This window comes from Coffea arabica, chromosome 8e, assembly GCF_036785885.1.
Source record: "Coffea arabica cultivar ET-39 chromosome 8e, Coffea Arabica ET-39 HiFi, whole genome shotgun sequence".
NCBI lineage: Eukaryota > Viridiplantae > Streptophyta > Magnoliopsida > Gentianales > Rubiaceae > Coffea > Coffea arabica.
Genome location: NC_092324.1, coordinates 671298 through 691838, shown reverse-complemented (window position 1 = coordinate 691838; position 20541 = coordinate 671298). Strand labels below are relative to the sequence as shown.

Genomic DNA, 20541 nt, shown 5'->3' with positions numbered 1-20541 from the left:
AACAAGGGCTCTGTTTGGTTTAGCTATTTTTGGGGGGTATTTTTGAAATATTTTATTATAGCAGTGTATATGAAAAATTTTTACTATAAAATTTTTTTGAAATATTTGATATACTAATATGGATGGGATGTTTTTTGAGTTATTGTATATTACTGTAACATTGTATTTGAAAAACTTATTTTTTTGAAAAAATAGCCAATCCAAACGGAGTCTTAGATTAAAAATTATCTTTAACAATTTTTATAGTCATACTAGAGAATATAATCTAGTAGTTTTCCTAGTCATTATCCACAAGAATTTTCAACATTTCAGTCAATTTAGACCTGTCATCTTTGGACAATGATGAGGATAAATATTCAACACCTTAAGTACATTGGTCATCTTGATATATGTTGGAATATGACTGTATATCTATTTTTTCCTTTATTTGTTAATTCAATTTTTTTTATGGGAATCCTGAGTATAAAGCACTTGCATGTTTATTTAATAAAACTAAAAAAAAATTAATAAATCAAAAATATTAAAATTATATAAAAAATAAAAATGAATTAAAGGAAAAAAAATATGTAGAAAATAGATTTGGGTATTGGGCGGGATCAATCTAAACCCATCCCAAAGTGATCCCGCCCAAGTTAGTCCCAAAACACATATGGGTAAGGTTGGGCCCAAACCCATATGACTCGGTTCCATCACAAATCCAAGCAAATCCCGCCCATTTTGCCACCTCTACGTGTAATATATCTGCTACGAAGAGAAGGGGTAATTGTAGGTAGAATGTTATGAATTCAAAATCTCTCACTTATAATTGAAAAAAAAAGAATATAAAAGTTTGTATGTACTAACTAGATTTCATATTTGCAAATGTACAATAGCAAAACAAGTACTAATTCAAAGTATCCCATTTTGGATTATGAAATGGTTTGTTTGTTTGTTTCTTTCTCTCTTTCTTTTTTTGGTTATTTATGCATTTTTTTGGACTTTAATTAGTTTTCTTTTTGTTTGATTTAAATATTATCCTCCAGTCCTTTGCCACTATTTCATTCAAAATTGTGGAAAAAAATCAATTTAGATCGGAATCAAGCAAATTCAACAAATACTCAGAAAAAGAATCGATATAGACAAATATTCATTCATAGAAAAAAAAAAAAGAAAGATACAATGCCTACACTGGCAACCTAGTTATTAAAAATTAAAATGGAAATATTGACTTCTTTTTGCCTTCCCTTCCCATTTAAAATCAACATATTAATCCAAAATATTTTCTTCTAAACCTCAAGCCAAAAAAAAAGAAAAAGAAAAAGAAAAAAGAGGAGATGCATGCGCACAAAAACCGAATGACGGTAATGAGCTCAAACCGACGCAAGAAAAAGGTGGCGGAAGCGTAAAAAAGGAGTCCACCGACAGCCACTAGGGTTGTCGGGCAAGGTCTACTGGCAACAGCCGGTAACCAATCCATGTCCAGCCTGTTCCCAGCTTCATTATCAATACATGTGTTCCAACTGTGTCAGTTAGCGCAAGCCAGCTACCTACTACTTCCTACCACTACCGTTTCCTACAAAGAAATGGCTACGCGTAAAAAGCTGATTGGATAACACCTGAAAAGAAAAGTCAAAATGTGCCTCATCTTTCTTTCCTCAAGGCTATGGATGGATTCATAATCAACGAACCTTGGCCTTCACTCCTTAGCCATTTTTGGGTGCTTTAAATCTTCTAATCATGGTTCGGTTGGGTGAAAAAGACACCAAGCCATGATGGTGTTGAATATACATATTTATGGGACGTGGCTACTCCATTAGTCTCTACAAGAGCTTGGCTTCTTATTAAAGGTGAGATGATTTTATGGATTGGCTTTGGAGTAGGTATTTCTTTAAGAACAAAAAAAAAAAAAGTAGGTATTTCTTAATTATTGTTCTGCAAAGAGGGTTTTCTAAGAGTATACACTTAACCTTAAGGTTATACTTTTATTTGTTCTATTGTTCTTCTTATAGTTGTAATTAATACAAAATGTGCCGTGAAAAGACTAATTCTAAATGCCTTTTTCAAATTCAAATGAATATAAGGATTGCTTTTTCTTTTTGAAAATATTTCACTTTAAAGTCAGCGAAATTATACTGCAAACAATGAGTGTGTTTGAATAGGAGATATTTTTGTAACGTGATATATGTAAAATAAAATGATAGTTGAAAAAGATAAAAAGTTGATTGAAAACTGTACATGTAACTTAAGCAAAATAGTTTGACGTTACTTTCTTTTAAAGCGAGAATGAGCGTTTATTTTGACACAAAAAAGTATTTGTTTATTTGTAAAGCTACAAAATGAAACCACAATCAAATCGTGAAAGTTAAGCAACTATTCTATACAATATAATATAGAGTCCATTTGGGCAGCATAAGTTGAAAATATAGATAGTGATTTGTAAAAAAAAAAAAAAAAAAAAAAAAGAAGCTTGATCAGGCTCCATTTTTTTTTAATCTTGAAAGTTTAATCAAATAATAGGTTCTTATCCTAAAACGTACTTTACCATGACAACAGCAGCCGATGCAACTTTTTGTTGCTCAATATCCTGGAAAGTCTGATAAAACAAAAATATCCTGGAAAGATTACAAATTAGGTAAATAGTAATTAAATAAACACAAAAAAGGATTTTTTTTTTTTTTAAAGGAAGGCCAAAAGCAGAAGGAGCCGATAAGTCAGCCAGCCTAGTCAAAGCTGACCAGCTCCTCTCTTGGAGCTAAAACTCAAGCTGAAGCTGACTATAGGCTACCGGTTCAACCAGTGAAAAAAGCTTACGTTGTAAAATTTTTTGTTTTAAAAAAACATAAAATAATTCAGGCAAGAAGATGATAAAACAAGACAAAGACATAAATGATGTGAAGGAGAAGTAGAGAAAATATTACTGGAGAGTGAGAAAGAAAGAGATGGCCGCTTGAATTTTGGGCGAAGAATCAGAAAGAATGCCTCATCTCCTCCTTCACCGCTTCTTCACATTTCCATCCTACTCATAATAATCTTCTCCAAAACCCATACTTTAGCTTTCCTTAATATTTTTCAAGATTTTTTTTTTCTATAAAATTCGGGAATTTGTTTTCTAATACTAGTATTTTACAAAAATGGAAGCAAAAGGTGGAATGGTTGCTGGATCGCACAAGAGGAATGAGTTGGTTCGCATTCGACATGATTCTACTGATAGCGGGGTATAATATCTTTTTTCTTGTTTTTATTCCTAATATCTGCATTTCCAGCTTGAGAATTTTGTTTTTTTTCTCCCTTTCTTTTCCCTGTATTGGGTTGATTTGGGATTGGAGTGTGATACTTGGATCTGAGTAGTGATAGTATCGGACTGAACTCGGAGCTGAAGTTTGGAAATCTTTTCAACGAGATTAGGAGATAATTAGCTGTCACTTTTAGTTTTTAACTTTAAAGATCAGTTTTTTTAGATGATTTTTGCTTTATTAAGCTGTCATTGAGATCTATATTTTGTTTAGAGCAGTATTGAGTTCTTGGATATTTTCATAAAATCTTCAATTGGGCTTTTGCGGATTCTGCGTTTGAATCATTGATTTGTTGTTTTAACTGTTTTAATTGTCAGGACTTCTTGCTATTTTTATGTTCTGGTGTCTTATTGAGGTAGGGGTTTGCTCAGAAAGTGTGCAATCTTTCAGTGGTTCTGGTTTTGCTTGTGGTCGAGTTAGGAGTTGCTTGTTTGATGGTTGGATTAAGAGATTTTGTCTTGTTTCTGATTGACTTTCTTGGATTGATATCAATTTCTCGAGAACTTGGATTTTAAAAGTCTGATTTGGCAATTAGCAGGCGAGCAGTTTTTATTGCGGTGGATCTAGTTCTACATTCTACAAGACTGAAGCTTTTTTGGCTTCTCCAATCCTAGCTCTCCTCTCCTTTTGAGTTCGTTCTAAACTTTTATATTAACAGCATTTGAGGAACTTCTGCTCAAGTTCCAAATGTTATGTTAGATGGGGGATTTTTTAATAGGTTTTAGTATCTGCTATTTCATTTATTCTGCTCGGGTTTGAGTTTTTTAGGTTGATTATACTAGCTTTGTCTTTAGTTTATCTCTTTGGGTTCTCATGTTTCCTCCGAGATCCCTTTTTGCTTTACATGGCAGTCCACAGATATTTGGATAGCATGCATTCGATTTTTCATAACAGTAGTGTTTGTTCTAAACATTTAATGAACTAGTCGGAATGGAGTTTTATATGCCATTCAGATTTTCATATTCTGGACTGTCAATATTATTAAGTGTTTTAATTTGAGTACATGGAGGTTTATGATATGCGCTTTAATTCTCTGAAATTGGTGAGTTCCTTGTGCACAATGCAGCCAAAGCCCCTGAAGAATTTGAATGGTCAGATATGTCAGATTTGTGGAGATGGTGTTGGACTCACGGCTGATGGTGACATGTTTGTTGCCTGTAATGAATGTGCATTTCCAGTTTGCCGTCCTTGTTATGAGTATGAGAGAAAAGATGGAAACCAGTCCTGCCCTCAATGCAAGACGAGATACAAGCGACACAAAGGTTGGTTTGTACGACGGAGTTCTATAAGATTCAGTTTCATCTTTATGCATGCATTATGTAGGTTTTAGTCTGCTCTCGAGATGTTGTTTGAATTTCTTTTTTCCTTTGATTTCTGCTCTGACTGAACAATCCATGTGCATGTGTTAGGGAGTCCCCGGGTTGACGGTGATGATGATGAAGATGATGTTGATGACTTGGATAATGAGTTCAATTATGCTCAAGGGACTAGCAAGGCTAGACGCCAATGGCAGGGAGAAGATGCTGAGTTGTCTTCTTCCTCTAGGCATGATCGACCTATTCCTCTTCTCACGAATGGGCAGCCAGTAAGTACATAAATTGGAATGGGTGTTGATAATTATCTACTTGATAAAAAAAAGCTGGTGAAATTCCTAGATTATATTCATAATTGGTTTGGTTTGGATACTCATGGTGTTTCAAGCTTCTTTCTTTAAATTTTGAATAAACGAGTTGTGTGTTTATGTTTTAGGCATCTGGTGAAATCCCCATTGCAACACCAGAAACCCGTTCTGTAAGAAGTACATCAGGACCTTTAGGCCCTGGAGATAAGGCCCTTCCCTATCTGGATCCAAGGCAGCCAGGTCAGCTACATTGTTTTCTTGTTCTCTGGCCAATATATGTTAAAATCCTGTTTCTCTACAGTTTATCTTCAAGGAGATGCAACTGATCAATGATTTTATATTCTGCAGTCCCTGTAAGAATTGTGGACCCTTCAAAGGACTTAAATTCTTATGGTCTTGGTAGTGTTGACTGGAAGGAGAGGGTGGAAAGCTGGAAGCTTAAGCAGGAAAAGAATATGGTGCACATGGCCAACAGATACCCTGAAGGGAAGGGAGGAGACATTGAAGGAACAGGATCAAATGGAGAAGAATTGCAAATGTAAGCTTCATAGCCCAAATGTGTAATGTGTATTACATCTAGGGACTAAAGGGATAGCATCTCTCTGCAGTTTCTGGTTTGGGTAGATTATGAGAGCCTTCTGAAATCCCAACTACTCTCTGTGCTTCTGTGAGTGAGAGAGAGACAGAGAGAGAGTCTGTTCAGTTGCAGGTACATAGCGTTGTATGTGCATGTCCAATAGTGGAAACTATTCAGAATACAACAATGCAGGTTGCACAGCACTAGTAATTTGCGGTCTGTTTTCTTTGATATTTACTGGGGGTAGCCATCTTCTTTTTGGTAGGAAAAAGAAATTTGGCCTGCCATGGGTGTCTGTGGGATTGATTTCTAGCCCCTTTTTATTTTGAAAAAAATAAACAGTTCTGGATGGGAATTGTAAGAGATGTCATTAGCTTTCCATGTTTAGCTGCTCATTATTAGAAAGCACCATATTGATTGTCATGTAATATCACCTTTTTTTAGAATATTTCTGAAAAATGAAAATGTCCCAAGGGCATTGATTTATGCTAAAGTCTAGTTTAGATTTATTTTCCAGCTTTTGATTCTCTCTCTCTTTATGACAGGGCTGATGATGCTCGGCAACCGATGAGCCGCATAGTGCCTATTTCTTCATCTCATGTCACCCCTTATCGTGTTGTTATCATACTTCGATTGATTATCTTGGGCTTTTTCTTGCAATATCGGTGTACTCACCCTGTGAAGGATGCATATCCTTTATGGCTCACATCAGTCATCTGTGAGATTTGGTTTGCGCTATCCTGGCTTTTGGATCAATTTCCAAAATGGTATCCTATCAATAGGGAAACCTTCCTTGACAGGCTTGCTATGAGGTTAGTGGAAACTTTAATCTTAAAATGCACTTGAGCCAAAATTTATTGACTTTACATATTGCAATTCTGAGGACCTCATTCAATGTCTTCTATTTCAGATACGATAGGGAAGGGGAGCCTTCACAATTAGCCCCTGTTGATGTGTTTGTCAGTACTGTGGATCCCATGAAAGAGCCTCCTCTAATCACTGCCAACACTGTCTTATCAATTCTCGCTGTTGATTACCCTGTCGACAAGGTATCGTGTTATGTTTCAGATGATGGTTCAGCAATGTTAACATTTGAAGCCCTCTCGGAGACGGCTGAATTTGCAAGGAAATGGGTACCCTTCTGCAAGAAGCATAGCATTGAGCCTAGAGCTCCTGAATTTTACTTTGCTCAGAAAATAGATTACCTAAAGGACAAGATTCAGCCTTCATTTGTGAAAGAGCGTCGAGCAATGAAGGTAATGCTTAGATGATGAAACTGTGGATTAGAATGGTGCTTATACATCCAGCATTAGTGTCACTTTACAAATACATGTACTTGGGATGGTCTTTATTTCTGAGTTTATATCATTGTTTTTCTCCTGACAAGCAAACTTGTTCTTCAAGGTAACAAAAGGAAAAAGTACACAAAAGATAGAAAGTGAAAACTAGGATCGTTAGCTGCATTAAGTGTACCAGGTTGTTTGAATCACAGGAAGGCATCAACAATCTCTTTAGGAAATGATTTCTTTGTTTTTTCAAGAACTTTACTCTCTCTATGAAAATTGTTTTATATGTAGGAACAAGAACTGAACTAGATATGAGTATATAACTCAAACATATCATTTTGCAGAGAGAGTATGAAGAATTTAAGGTGCGCATAAATGCACTTGTAGCAAAGGCACAAAAGATGCCTGAAGAAGGTTGGACAATGCAAGATGGAACTGCTTGGCCTGGAAATAACCCTAGAGATCATCCAGGAATGATCCAGGTATCTATGGTATTGAGATTATGATCATATTATGTACTCTGGTATAGATTATGCAGCATATGTGCACTTTAATAATGCATCTATCTTCTTTGACTCCATTTGCAATGACCAAAATAGGTGTTTTTGGGGCACAGTGGAGGCCTGGATACTGATGGGAATGAGCTTCCACGGTTGGTTTATGTTTCTCGTGAGAAACGCCCAGGATTCCAACACCATAAGAAAGCAGGAGCTATGAATGCTTTGGTAAGTTATTTGTGGTCCTTGTGAATTGCTTAATACTGAAGTGAGATTGGCACTTAGCATTAATAAATATCGCAGTTATGTGACAACCTTGATCTCTGTGTAGTTATGGGGATGTCTCAAAGTTCACCTGGTTGTGACTTTGGAGAATATATACCAAGAAGTGAAGAACAAATTGGTTATTAGAACTATAACCTTTCTGGTTTCTGTGGTCTTTCAGACGCTAAAACACCTTTTTCCACAATAGGGCCATTGGCTATAATAATTTACCCTACCAGCTTGGAACTGTCCATGTTTTCTCTGATTTAGTCAGGAATTGCATCTTCATTTTTTCACTGAAAAAAAGAAGGTATACAAGGGACTTCATGAAATGACCATGTTGGAATCTTTTTCTCCTAACGATTACAAGGAAGGGCTTTGAAAGCAAAAAGAAGAAATTGGTGAAAACTTCAAAAGTGGGATCAGGTTGAAATTTGGATCCTGAACTTTTTTCATCAACAATGGATGTGTAGCTTATTGCTCATAAACTACTAGAAAATCAAGAATCAAAGGAATGAATTCGATTTTGGCTTGCACCAATATTGGGATTATTGATTAGTCTTGAATTTGAATTGACACTAGTCACACAAAATAGTTAGCATGAGCTGCGCGGTTAAGTATATGGGCAACAAGTATTCACGTGATAGGTTGTTGGTATTCTGGCTTCTAATTATAAAATTCACTCTGGCATCTAGCTTGTAGGAAATTTAATTTGCAATGAAATGATTTCAGCTTATGTAGAAGCCAAATTTCTGAGAATAACTGATGTAGAATGAGACAAGTTTTTGAGCTGATACAGTGAATTAATTCCATTTTTGGTTCCTTGCTCTTTTTCTTCACCTCTTCCCTTGCTAAACAAAGTGTGAAGAATTTCTCTTTGCTAAGTTTCTATTTCTGGCTATTTTACAGATTCGAGTCTCTGCTGTTCTTACAAATGGAGCATATCTTTTGAATGTTGATTGTGATCACTACTTTAACAATAGCAAAGCTCTTAAGGAAGCGATGTGTTTTCTCATGGATCCTGTTCTTGGAAAGAAGATTTGCTATGTTCAGTTTCCACAACGTTTTGATGGCATTGACTTGCACGATCGATATGCTAACCGCAATATTGTCTTCTTTGATGTAAGTGTTGCTTGAATATTAAAAACAGAAATACTTTTGGAGCTCTTTGGATGTATTCTTCTTGTTCAAGTCATATAATCTTGTATCTTTTGCACAGATTAACATGAAAGGGCAAGATGGTGTTCAAGGTCCTGTCTATGTGGGAACTGGTTGTTGTTTCAACAGGCAAGCTTTATATGGGTATGATCCAGTGTTGACTGAGGAAGATTTAGAACCAAATATTATTGTTAAGAGTTGTTTTGGTTCAAGAAAGAAAGGAAAGAGTAGCAAGAAGAGCTACATTGATAAGAAGAGAGCAGTTAAAAGAACCGAATCTACTATTCCGATATTTAACATGGAGGATATAGAAGAGGGTGTAGAAGGTAGGTTTTTTCTTGGCTTGAATGGTTTAAAATCCTTGTGAAGTTCTGTTTACGCTTTATGGGAAATTGATCTTCCTGGACTATTGACAGAAGGGATCAGCAAATGATTTTATAACTAGCTTTTGCTGTTCCATTGGGTTTTATTTCTTTCCTCTTTTGAGGTTATTTAATTAGGTTTCTAAATGAGTAGTTGCCGAAAATCTTTGAAAGTTGCTATTTCCCTGTAGTTGTTATGCTGGTGCAAGTAGTTTTAGTGTTTACTTTACCAGAAATGCCACATTGGAGATTGTTCAATACTTCAAAGTCTTGCTCTCTTTCTTTGAACTTTTGACTGATGTTGAAAGTTAAACTGATTCGGATGTATACTTGCAGTAAATTTCCCTTTATTGAATGAATTTATTTATGCTGGTGCAAGTAGTTTTAGTGTTTACGTTACCAGAAATGCCACATTGGAGATTGTTCAATACTTCAAAGTCTTGCTCTCTTTCTTTGAACTTTTGACTGATGTTGAAAGTTAAACTGATTGGGATGTATACTTGCAGTAAATTTCCCTTTATTGAATGAATTCATATCTGTTGTACAGGGTATGACGACGAGAAATCGCTTCTTATGTCTCAAAAGAGCTTGGAGAAGCGGTTTGGTTCATCTGCAGTTTTTATTGCTGCAACCTTTATGGAGATGGGAGGCATTCCTCCAACTACTAATCCAGCCACTCTTTTGAAAGAAGCTATCCATGTTATCAGCTGTGGATATGAGGATAAAACAGAATGGGGTAAAGAGGTAATACTCGACAATTTCATGGGATATGAATTCTGATTTTACTTCTTTGTTGACTTTGTGCATTTCTAAGCCATATCTCTCTTTCTACAAGTAGATTGGATGGATCTATGGTTCAGTCACAGAAGATATTTTGACTGGTTTCAAGATGCATGCACGCGGATGGATTTCTGTCTACTGTATGCCTCCTCGCCCAGCATTCAAGGGTTCTGCTCCCATCAATCTTTCTGATCGGCTGAATCAGGTCCTTCGGTGGGCTTTAGGATCCATTGAAATTCTTCTTAGCAGGCATTGTCCCATATGGTATGGCTACACCGGCAGACTGAAGCTCTTGGAGAGACTTGCGTATATCAACACCATTGTTTATCCTATAACCTCTATTCCTTTGCTGGCTTATTGCATCCTTCCTTCTATTTGTCTTCTCACCAATAAATTTATCATTCCTGAGGTAAATAATGAAACAGTTCTGTTGGATTAATCTTTCTTGGTCGACGAGATGCTGTAACTTATTTTTGTGTCTTGGTTTTTCTGTTTCTAGCTTTAGAATGTTAAAGTGTGTGGCTTTTCACTTAAAAGAGTGCAGATTATGACTGTGTGTGATTTCAACTGTTCCGCAGATAAGCAACTATGCCAGCATGTGGTTCATTCTTCTCTTTATCTCCATTTTTGCTACCGGTATCCTGGAGCTGAGGTGGAGTGGTGTGAGCATCGAGGACTGGTGGAGGAATGAACAGTTCTGGGTCATTGGTGGTACATCAGCCCATCTATTCTCCGTTTTCCAGGGTCTCTTGAAAGTACTTGCTGGGATTGATACCGACTTCACTGTCACTTCAAAGGCATCAGATGATGATGGGGACTTCGCCGAGCTCTACGTGTTCAAATGGACATCCCTCCTCATCCCTCCCACCACTGTCCTCGTCTTGAACTTGATAGGTATAGTGGCTGGTGTTTCTTATGCCATAAACACTGGCTACCAATCATGGGGTCCGCTGTTCGGCAAATTGTTTTTCTCCCTCTGGGTGATTGCCCACCTGTACCCGTTCCTCAAAGGTTTGTTAGGCCGGCAAAATCGTACCCCTACCATTGTCATTGTCTGGTCCATACTCCTTGCATCCATCTTCTCCTTGCTCTGGGTGCGAATTGATCCATTCACATCTAGCTCCACAAAAGCAGCATCAAATGGTCAATGTGGCGTCAACTGCTAGAATCATTCTGTCAAGAGTCAAGATCCAAGTTTCTTACTTTAATGCCAGCCATCGTGTATATAGAATAGAACGAAAGGATCACATCCAGGGCTCAAACAATGTTGTACCAGGATCAGAATCTGGCCCAAGGAAGGGTGATGAACAACAATGGCATCACCTTCTGTATTTTTTTTGCCTATCCAGTCTCATTCCATTTTGTATACTTTTTGTGCCTGGACCAAATGTGTTTCTACCAGTCCTCAAATGGCCTAGGTGTTACAGACAGACAGACAGACAGACAGACCGACTCCAATTTATCTATCTTGTTCTTGTGCAGTGTTGTGATGATTTATTATGTGATGGAGAACCTGTGTGAACCAACCATTCATGTTGTAATTCCTTCAGAGAATTAATTAATTTATTTTTCCTTTGACAAGCCGTATTTTCTGTTTCTGGTGATATTGTAGTCGTCCTACAAGAATGGTGAAATGGTCGAACTGAACTCAAGAATGCACCTTATCTAATAAAGTAACGTAAGGAAAAAAAAAAAAGCCCCTTTGGATACACCCATGATTCAAGAAGAAAAGCAAAAAAAGTAATCCTTTCATCTTATATATCTAGTCATGTTTGGAGATATATGCTTTTTATGTATAGTATATTTTATCAAAAGGTTTTTTCTTTTGTTTCACTTTTGCTCTTAAATATGTACGGATCAAAGTAAAAAGTAATTTATTCTATCACATTTGTCTTTATGTATTATTAATAAAGGGCATGAGAGAAATTTCAGAGTATAAAGTAGTTAAAAATATAAAACATGACAAATACTTTGGGACAGCCACAAAAGGAAAGTATAACACTTTCAACAGTACGGAGGGAATAATACGTTAAATTATATTCAAATAAAATACTACAATAGAAACATTTTTATGAAAAAGGTATGCCATGCATAATGTCAAAAAATGAGAGCATATTTGGTTATACCATTGGAAGAAGGTGAAAATAGTCTAAAGTTTAGAGTCCACCTATAAAAAGTCAAAAAAAAAAAAAGAAAGAGGAAAAAAATATATCGTATATATTTTCAAGGTGAAGGGTGGCAAAAGTGTAATTAACCCTTCTACTTTGGAGGAAAATACGGTGTCGCTTTATAGCAGCAAAATCCGAATCCTTTTTGTTTATTTATTTATTTATTTATTTTTTGGTGTAGAACCTTCCATTATTATCATCCTCCGAAAAGCCTTTTAAATAGCCTAAAACGGGGGAGGACGAGATTTTATTGCAGCAGCAAGAAGAAAGAAAGAGGTGGGAGGGGAAGCGAGGGTTTTTAGGGTTTTAGGGATTTTACTTTTCCCCTCTAGGGTTTCTTTCTGCAATTTCATCCCGTCTTTTAGTCTGAAGGGGAAAAAGCTCAAAAGGGATGGAAGGGATAACGGAGGGAGTGAAGAAGGTGAACTTGAATGAAACTACCCAGAAGAGGAACCGTATCCAAGTCTCCAATACCAAAAAATCCCTCTTCTTCTATGTTAACCTTGCCAAGGTACACACTTTTCACTCACATAATACTTTTTTTTTTTAATTAGGAAGAAGTTTCTTTTCATGGGTTTTTCTTTTCTCTACTTCTTCTTCTTATATTTTTTTTATAGGAAAAAAGAAGTAGAAAAAGGAGAGGGGTTTTGAGATTATGGGGTTAAATTGAGGAATATGAACCTTATCGTTTGAGATTATGGGATGTTGTAACATTCTTTGTGGATGAGATTAGACCTCTGAGCAAACAACAGTTGGGTTTGTTGTAATAGAAGGAAATTGTGGGTTACTGAAGTTAGTTGTGACAGGAATATCTGTTTTCCAGTCTATGCTTGAAGGGATGTAGAATTGGAGACCAACAGCTCGAATTTTTTCTGCAACACTTCCTTTTCTTTTCTTTCCTCTGCTTCCCCCCCCCCCCCCCCTCCCTCCCTTTAGGATATTCAGTATATGTGAAAGAGGTTAAGTATTTAGCATCACTGCTGCTATGTGATATTAATTTCCGAGGAGATGGTTTAAAATTTTGCTGAGGAAAATTGTCGCAGTGCATGCTTGTTGCTCCTTTGAAGTCCCATTTGCCTGTAGTTTGTGATTGCTTCCTGATTAGCTGTGGTGCTGGCTGCTCAAAATGTGGGAGTAGTTGTTGAATGCAGTTGCTCTTGGAAGAGCAAAATCTTGAGATGATGTACTTTGTGTCTTGAGTGTGTCTTTAGGGTCAGGCTAGGAGTGCATGATTAGATAAAACACTATTTTGTGTGCTCATGCACATTGTGGGTAATTTTTCTGCAGAGGTACTTGCAGCAATACAATGAGGTGGAACTTTCTGCTCTTGGAATGGGTAATAATCTCTTATCTTCTGTTGTTACACAACATATTCTTTAGTTGCTACCTTTGGATATTTTATGCATAATTAACCTATTCAATCATATTTAAAAGTTTTTGGCTTGAGTAGGAACTAAATTGTGGGCATTTTGTTTATGATAGAAGGCATGTATATGACACTGGCCTTTAAAGTAAAAGTAAATCCATTGCAATAAAGAAACTTATTACCTTGTACTTTTCTCTTTCCTCTGCACCTGATTAAGGTCTCTTAGTAAACTTTTTTAATCCAAGGAAAAAGGTCTTCATGAAACAAAATAAGAAAAAGTAATACTATTCATTACAGCTTTGGCCAAAGAAAAAATTGAACCTTCTTGTGTATCTAACTGTCTATTTGCATCCACTTATCCATCCTGTTTAAGTTTTAGAGTAGCTCAAGGAATTGCAGAGTTTGAAACTTGCTGCGCTTACGAATTTTTTTTATGTCTAAAGTGTCTTAGGTGACTCTACTTCAGATATTACTAAACACTGGAGCAAAGTTTGTTCAGTCTTAATCCTTCTTGTGGGCTCTGTGGATATATATTCTCAGAATACTTTTTTCTCTTCATGCTTCAGCCCCTTTATTAGTTCTCTGTGTGCTCATTAAGTTTCTTACCATGAGAAGTTACCATGTTTTGCTGGCCTCAGAACAAGTTTAACATGATTGGCCAGTCAAGTCTTCATCTCCTTCTGTTCGCCCACAAACGTGCTGAAATTAATAGTTGAAATTGTCAACAACTAAAGCGACTCTACCTATTACTTGGAGTGCACCACATAAATGGTTCAATCTGGTAAACAACTAATGTGGTTATATTTGCTTATCTTCCTCTTAAATGCCACCCATATCACACCATTGTTCGACTATCTGAAAGAAGTTTATTTCAATCAACCATTCTCATTGAATTCTTCTACAGTTTAGGTTCTCAATCTTGTTCTGCCATCACAGCTCACAAGCTCACAAAGAAGTCTCTTAGGACTGCTAGCAACCACAGAATCATCACTAACCATTTGTCCCAGTTGATAATTTATCTATTTTTCATTTGATTTTAGTATTTTTTTTCCCAAACTATGTAATTTGAACTTTCGATCGATAGAAAGACTTTAGCGGAATTGATTTAGTCCCTTCTTTTTAAGCTAACCTGACTTTTGTAGTCCTCTAGATGAAATGCAGATTTGATGGCCAGCAAATGATGTAAAAAAAGTCTACTGTTTAAATTTCAATTTGCCTTGTGTTGGAGTGCATTCTTCTGAATTTACTGCTGTTTACCATGTTAAACTTTGGATTCTTAGCATCTGAACTATGAATTTTCATGCTGCCTGCAGCAATTGCCACTGTGGTTACCATTGCTGAAATTTTAAAGAACAATGGATTTGCTGTTGAAAAGAGTGAGACTTGTTAATTCCCTGCTCTCTCTTCCCCTTTATGTTATTTCCTATTCATGATTAGCAGTCAGTAATTATCTTTTCAAATATTCTTCATGTGCAGAGATAAGGACCTTGACTGTGGATATGAGGGATGAGCCTGGAGCACAACCAGTCCCTAAAGCAAAGGTAACTTGGAACATGTATTCATCAATGTAGGGTATTAGTACATGGACTGCTTCCTACCTATGCAATTTCACATAGACAAAACTGCTTTTAGTTTAATTTGTGTTATCAAACCGGAGGAGTATTTTGTTGGTTGGCCAAATTGGGGAGAACTACTTGATAGAGTCTCAGCAGGAAAACTTTACAAGTTAAGGTTGCGGTTTTCTGTTGGCCCAGATAATTCTGATTAGGACTGGACAAGTTTTCTCGTGGAAATTCTGGGTATAAATCAGTTATTTGATGTTATCTGGGATGTGGTTGTCATATTTGCTTTAGTTTTGTTGCCTGCATATGTGGACTAAATTTTTGAAGTTTATGAAACCACCTATTACCCATTCATGATTAGTCTTCTCTTCCTTCTAGTGCAAGTTTTCAATGTGCTTTTGGGGAGCCAAGGATTTCGTTCTGTTCATTAAAGTTGTCATGGGTTCCATTTTTCTGTTTCAGATCGAGATTGTGCTGGGCAAGACGGATAACTTTGATGAATTGATGGCTGCTGAAGCAGAGCAAAGAGATTATGTGGAGAATGAGGATCAGAACTGAAATATGATTCCTGGAGTCTTCTATCTGTCTTCTCTTCTCCTTTCTGAAGTTTGGTTGTCTGTGCAAATACCTAAATAGAAAGAACAAAATTTGGGATCTGCAATGGTATTAATTTGGATTTAATTAAAACATATCCCTCTGTATTTAACTCTTAAAATTTCATCATAGGGTTCTTTTTAAATGATTCTGTAGTTCAGAGTATTTGGGATCTTGCTGAATCCTTGGTATCCATTATTCTTATCGCTGATTGTAGGGATTCAATTTTATGGCAATCAACTCGAATTTTTTTGGCTTTGCCAGATATTCTTTGATGATGATTGTAGATTTTGACTATGCAGCTCTGTGGAGAATCACTGTGGTTTTGGGCATACAGCTGACTCCATTCTGTTAGCATGCTAAACTGAATAAGGTTGCAAGAAACTCTAGTTCCTTGTTTCTTGCTTGCCTTCTTTCTAGTTTGTTCTCTTGGAGTGGTGTCTGAGTCTCTATATCTGACTTCTTTTGTCTCGTTTGCTAATTCGTGGGAGCTAGATTCATGTGGCTAGTGGTTTCCTTAACTCAGTCTTGCTACATGCTCCATTAATTCGGCCAAGATCCAAACAATGGATAAGATGACCTAATGAATCATTTTATGGCCTTGGGACATAACCCTTTTGCCTCTTGAGGAAGTAAAATGGAACATATCTTGTATAACTGTTGGATGGGGGTGTTTGATTGCATCAAATCGTTGAACATGTTCGTTTGGTGCTGGCGTTTGAGATGTGCGATCAAAGTAGCATGCCAAATATAAGTCCATTTTATTGCAGGCATTTGAAAGGATGATCAAAGTAGCATGCCAAATTCATCAGTAGGGCTATATTAAAACCAAGAAAAGAAAGGTTTTTGCGTGTCCCCCTCCCCGGTGCCTCCGAGCCTGGAACTGGAAAGTAGAGAGGGGACGCATACACATTAAGCAGCGAACTAGCGACTGCCCCAAAGAGAGAATAGAGAAAAAAACACCAGAATAGAACTGACTTGTAAATCCGCGCGCAGAATAGAAACGTTAGGAGAGGATCAATTTCCTTCTCCAAATCATTTTCATTTTTGTACTAAGCTTTCTCTTTTGTTAGAAAAAAAAAAACTAAGGTAACCTATTCAAATGTGATGGTGATAGTCACATCACTAACAAGGCTTCGAGCAATGAAGCTGACAGAGAGAGAGAAGGAATTCCCTTTCGAGACGTTCAGACATCCACAGCCTCAGGAGTTAATAATATGTCAATCCTCCAGAGGTGAAGATTGAGAAGACAGCAGCCAGCCAAGACTATTTTACCAGATTGTATTAGAACTTGGCGTGTTGAAAACCATGAGAACTTCTTCACTGAACTCGCAAATGTGACAAGGTTAGTGCACTTGACTTCCGCAACTTAATGTTCAAAATTTGATTCTTTAAACCAGGAAAACAAGAATCAAAACATCGCAAAGGTCCTTGAGAGCATCACTCCTCTCATCCTACAAACTAAACGAATAAGCTAATCCTCCAAGATAAAGACCACAGACGGAGGAAAAATGCCGAACACCAGTCAATTTAGTATGAAGAAAACCTGTATCCTAGCTTTCATATGTATTTATTGGGATGTATGGAGAGCACTTTTTTTATTCCTTCCTCTAAATTCAGTGCTTTTACCCCTTGTCTTCTTCCTCAACTAATATTCTCTTGCATGCTTCATAACACATGAAAGAAATTCCTGCCGCAGGCACCAACTTTATACAGCTTGGTCCGAGCCCTTTATATAAACCTTGGATTCCTTCCTGTTCAAGTATGCTAGCAATAGCGTGAAGCACATTCTTGTAGACTTGTTTCCCGCTGACAGCTCCAACCTGCATCTGTTTTCGGGCCACCTCAAGAGGGAAGGTAGCACTACTTGATATGGCACCAGCTGCAGATCCAATTAGCAGGGTTTCCATGTTCCCGATCCTCTCCTGTTTGAAAACTTTTCTGTATACCTTTCGTAATGTATCATAGGCACAGTAATTGGTTGCAGCGTACGGAATCACTCCAATGAGACTTGGAGCAAGACCTCTGTAGAGTTCTCCAGGTCCACCCTCTTGCAATATTTTGATAAATGCATCAAATAAACCATCATAAACTCCTCGCTGCACATTGCAGGAAGAAAGCCAATCAGAATAATGGAATGCAAAAACTGTAACAGCAACAGGAAACCATGCTTGAGTTTACCTGGATTGTTAATCGTGTCTTGACTAACTCAAGTGGATAGGTCACCAATGTTGAACTGACTCCAGCACAGGCTCCTGCAACTAATGAAGCGGGTACAGGAAGCTTGGGCTGCTCCCCTGATTTGGGTGACAGATTCTTATTGACAGTATCATAAGCAAATAGCTGCAAAAAGACAGATGCCATTTAGCTATGAACTGAGGCACGAGATGACAGATTCAATATACAATACCGAAAAACAAGGGAACATGCATTTGAAATTGGAATGCAATAATGTTAAATTTTCCAGCCAATCAGAAGGTAATGGAAAAGAAACAGAGGCCGTTAATACCTCAATCTCAAAATGCAAATAGAAAGGGCAATTTAACTGAAAAGCATACATAACTTCAAGCTTCATAGAAAACATGGCCAGGAAGAGAGTGGAACAGGATCTTGCAGCAACATCCAAACAGAAATCTGGAAAACCTTCAGTCAATGTATCAATCATATCCACCCAGGCTTAGTCATACCAAGGAAACATTTACATTAGTCAGCTACAAAATTTCCCTTTTGACAGAATTTTTCAAGTATTGAATTCGTCAATCATCATGGGGTAAATTTTCATCACCTGATCACTTGCTTCTGAGTCATTCACACTAGCGCAAGCAACTATTCTCAAGCTCATGACCTTGGCTCACAACATTGAACAGTTTGCCCATTACCCAAAACTATGGTTTCAGGAGCTCAAAATTGACTCTGATAAATGCGTGAGGACAAAAGGAAAGCCCAAAAAGTCTACTGCAGGTTAGTGGAATTTGGAGAAACTGCATTTGGGTATCCTTTCTTCTGGTGAGGCAGAAACCGGCAAACCTTTTTAATCATGTATAATGCACATCACCCAATAGCTAGTTATCAATGCATCTGGTGGTTAGTAGTAAATACAATTCAATCACCCCTGGCATGAGCTACCAGTAGCCTACTTATGCCCTTCCTAGACATGGGCTTGTGAGTCATCCACTAATGGAAACTATGCTTTAGGACATATCACGACCAGATAAACGCCCTATAAAACCAGAAAACAAACCAACTATAAGATGCATCAGACACTACAGACCAACTTAAAACTGAAAAGCAGACAATTAATTACAGCCTCAGTATCAGAAGCACGGAATGAAGCCAACAGTATGACCCAATGAAAACTAAAATTAACGTAAGGCGCGATCTTTTGTTTACCTCAATGGCTTTGCTAGGCGCAACTCGAATCACATTAACCATATTGCCCCTAAACAATCCTTTCCATCCATCATGCTCCATTATATTATGGAACACCTCAGTAACAGAATGCCCGCTACTCCCAACCATCAAATGAGTTCTTATTGTCTCCAATGGAGCTACAGCAGTCCTGGACACAGCACCGGCAATTGCTCCGCTTATTAACCTCCTCAATGAAGGATTTGCGACCTTAACTTTAAGTTTAAGCCCAGTCTTCTTCTTCTTAACCGCCCCTTCCTCCTCCGGAATGCCCACGATTTTAAACCCCTCAGGAGATGACACATATTTCACATATAAATCAGTGCAAGGCAGCTTGAAACCATCTTTTTGATTTTCTCCTCGAGGATTTGGTGAATTTGGAGAAACATCGAAACCCATATTCCCCACTTGGCCTACCGAGGCAAAGAGGCCACCAACAGGGTATAAATTATCATCTGGGAGGAGACTCCATTGAAACCTGAACTGAGAATTTGAGGAAAACCCATCACTCTTATACTGCAAAGATTGCATTTTTGTTCCCCCCATTTCTGCAAAACCTTCAAAAAAATGAACGGAACCCTTCTTTTGCCTTTCCCTTCAATTGGATGAATTCAGTACATACCCAAGTTGCTAAGCTTTCATGTTTCTAAGCAATTTGGGTACAGTGAAGGAGCAAAAGATTCGGTTTTGGGGAGAAGGGTATTAAAAAAATGCATTCTTGACTACTGGGTAGACAAGAATGATTAGATTAGATTCGTTTTGGGAAGAGAATAAAGAAAGAAGCAGTTTTTTGAGACCGGTTTACCAAATTGAATATATTAATATATATATTTTTGTTTGATTCGCTACTGAAGATTGAGGAATCTTGGGACGGATTATTCTCACGAAGGAGGAGAGGTCGGGGGAGGGGGTTCTATTGAGGAAGAGAAAAATGAGAAACAGGTTGGACGGACTCTGTTCTCCCTTTTCAACCCCAACAGAAGAAAGGAAACTGAAATGACGGAGAGAAATTTGCTGTTTTTTGGTGCGCTTATATGACAGGGCGGAGATTGTATTCGTGGTATATCTTTGCCATGTATGAAAACCAACAAATATTCGAAAAGCAAAGAACAATTCATGCAAATTGAGCTTTTATGCTTGCCTCTGATTGTGGCTGCAAAAGTGAGTTGGTGGGGATGAATAGTATGTACATTGGGCTGTGCCTCATATTACAGTGTAGCTAGTTAGGTTATGGGCTTTAAGGGCCAAATGAATTCATGGATTTTTGGATTCCAGGATCAGATCTCCTACATCCACAACATCCAAATTGAATCCTATGTTTTATTTTTTGTTTTTGGTACGACCAAATGGATCCAATATCAGTAAGCAAGCCTCCACCCTGTTGGGCAAATGTCTTACCACGTTGCTACAACTTATTGATGCATTTTCCCCGTCAACTCAGCTCTCAATAATGAATAAAATATACAATATAGGAGGATCCTAATGTAACACACTTTTTTTTAAAAAAAAATAATTTTCAATAAGGAAAAGGTAAGATTTAAGAAACAATGACAGGAAGAGTCCTGGGGTAACATACTATCTCAGAATTGGAGACTCAATCTAGTGTTGGCCAGGGGAGCTAGTGAG

At 37.3% G+C, this 20541-nt stretch overlaps 3 protein-coding genes across 3 annotated transcripts; 2 read left to right on the top strand and 1 right to left on the bottom strand.

Annotated features, from left to right (window-relative positions):
• Positions 1-2892: 2892 nt before the first annotated feature.
• On the top strand, positions 2893-11398 carry LOC113703571 (cellulose synthase A catalytic subunit 1 [UDP-forming]). Its single transcript, XM_027224974.2, has 14 exons — positions 2893-3194; positions 4339-4534; positions 4682-4857; positions 5022-5133; positions 5242-5431; positions 6016-6282; positions 6381-6726; positions 7101-7238; positions 7356-7481; positions 8427-8639; positions 8737-9001; positions 9585-9781; positions 9876-10226; positions 10396-11398. Exons 1-14 carry the CDS (start codon positions 3111-3113, stop codon positions 10981-10983), a joined length of 3249 nt encoding a protein of 1082 aa, XP_027080775.1. The 5' UTR covers positions 2893-3110; the 3' UTR covers positions 10984-11398.
• Positions 11399-12224: 826 nt separating this feature from the next.
• LOC113704366 (uncharacterized protein At2g34160) lies at positions 12225-15774 on the top strand. The gene is made up of 5 exons (XM_027226233.2): positions 12225-12496; positions 13273-13321; positions 14665-14727; positions 14828-14892; positions 15376-15774. Exons 1-5 carry the CDS (start codon positions 12377-12379, stop codon positions 15469-15471), a joined length of 393 nt encoding a protein of 130 aa, XP_027082034.1. The 5' UTR covers positions 12225-12376; the 3' UTR covers positions 15472-15774.
• Positions 15775-16502: 728 nt separating this feature from the next.
• On the bottom strand, positions 16503-20078 carry LOC113703928 (adenine nucleotide transporter BT1, chloroplastic/mitochondrial-like). The gene is made up of 3 exons (XM_027225451.2): positions 18898-20078; positions 17689-17850; positions 16503-17606 (listed from the first exon to the last, which is right to left on the bottom strand). Exons 1-3 carry the CDS (start codon positions 19459-19461, stop codon positions 17133-17135), a joined length of 1200 nt encoding a protein of 399 aa, XP_027081252.1. The 5' UTR covers positions 19462-20078; the 3' UTR covers positions 16503-17132.
• Positions 20079-20541: the final 463 nt, after the last annotated feature.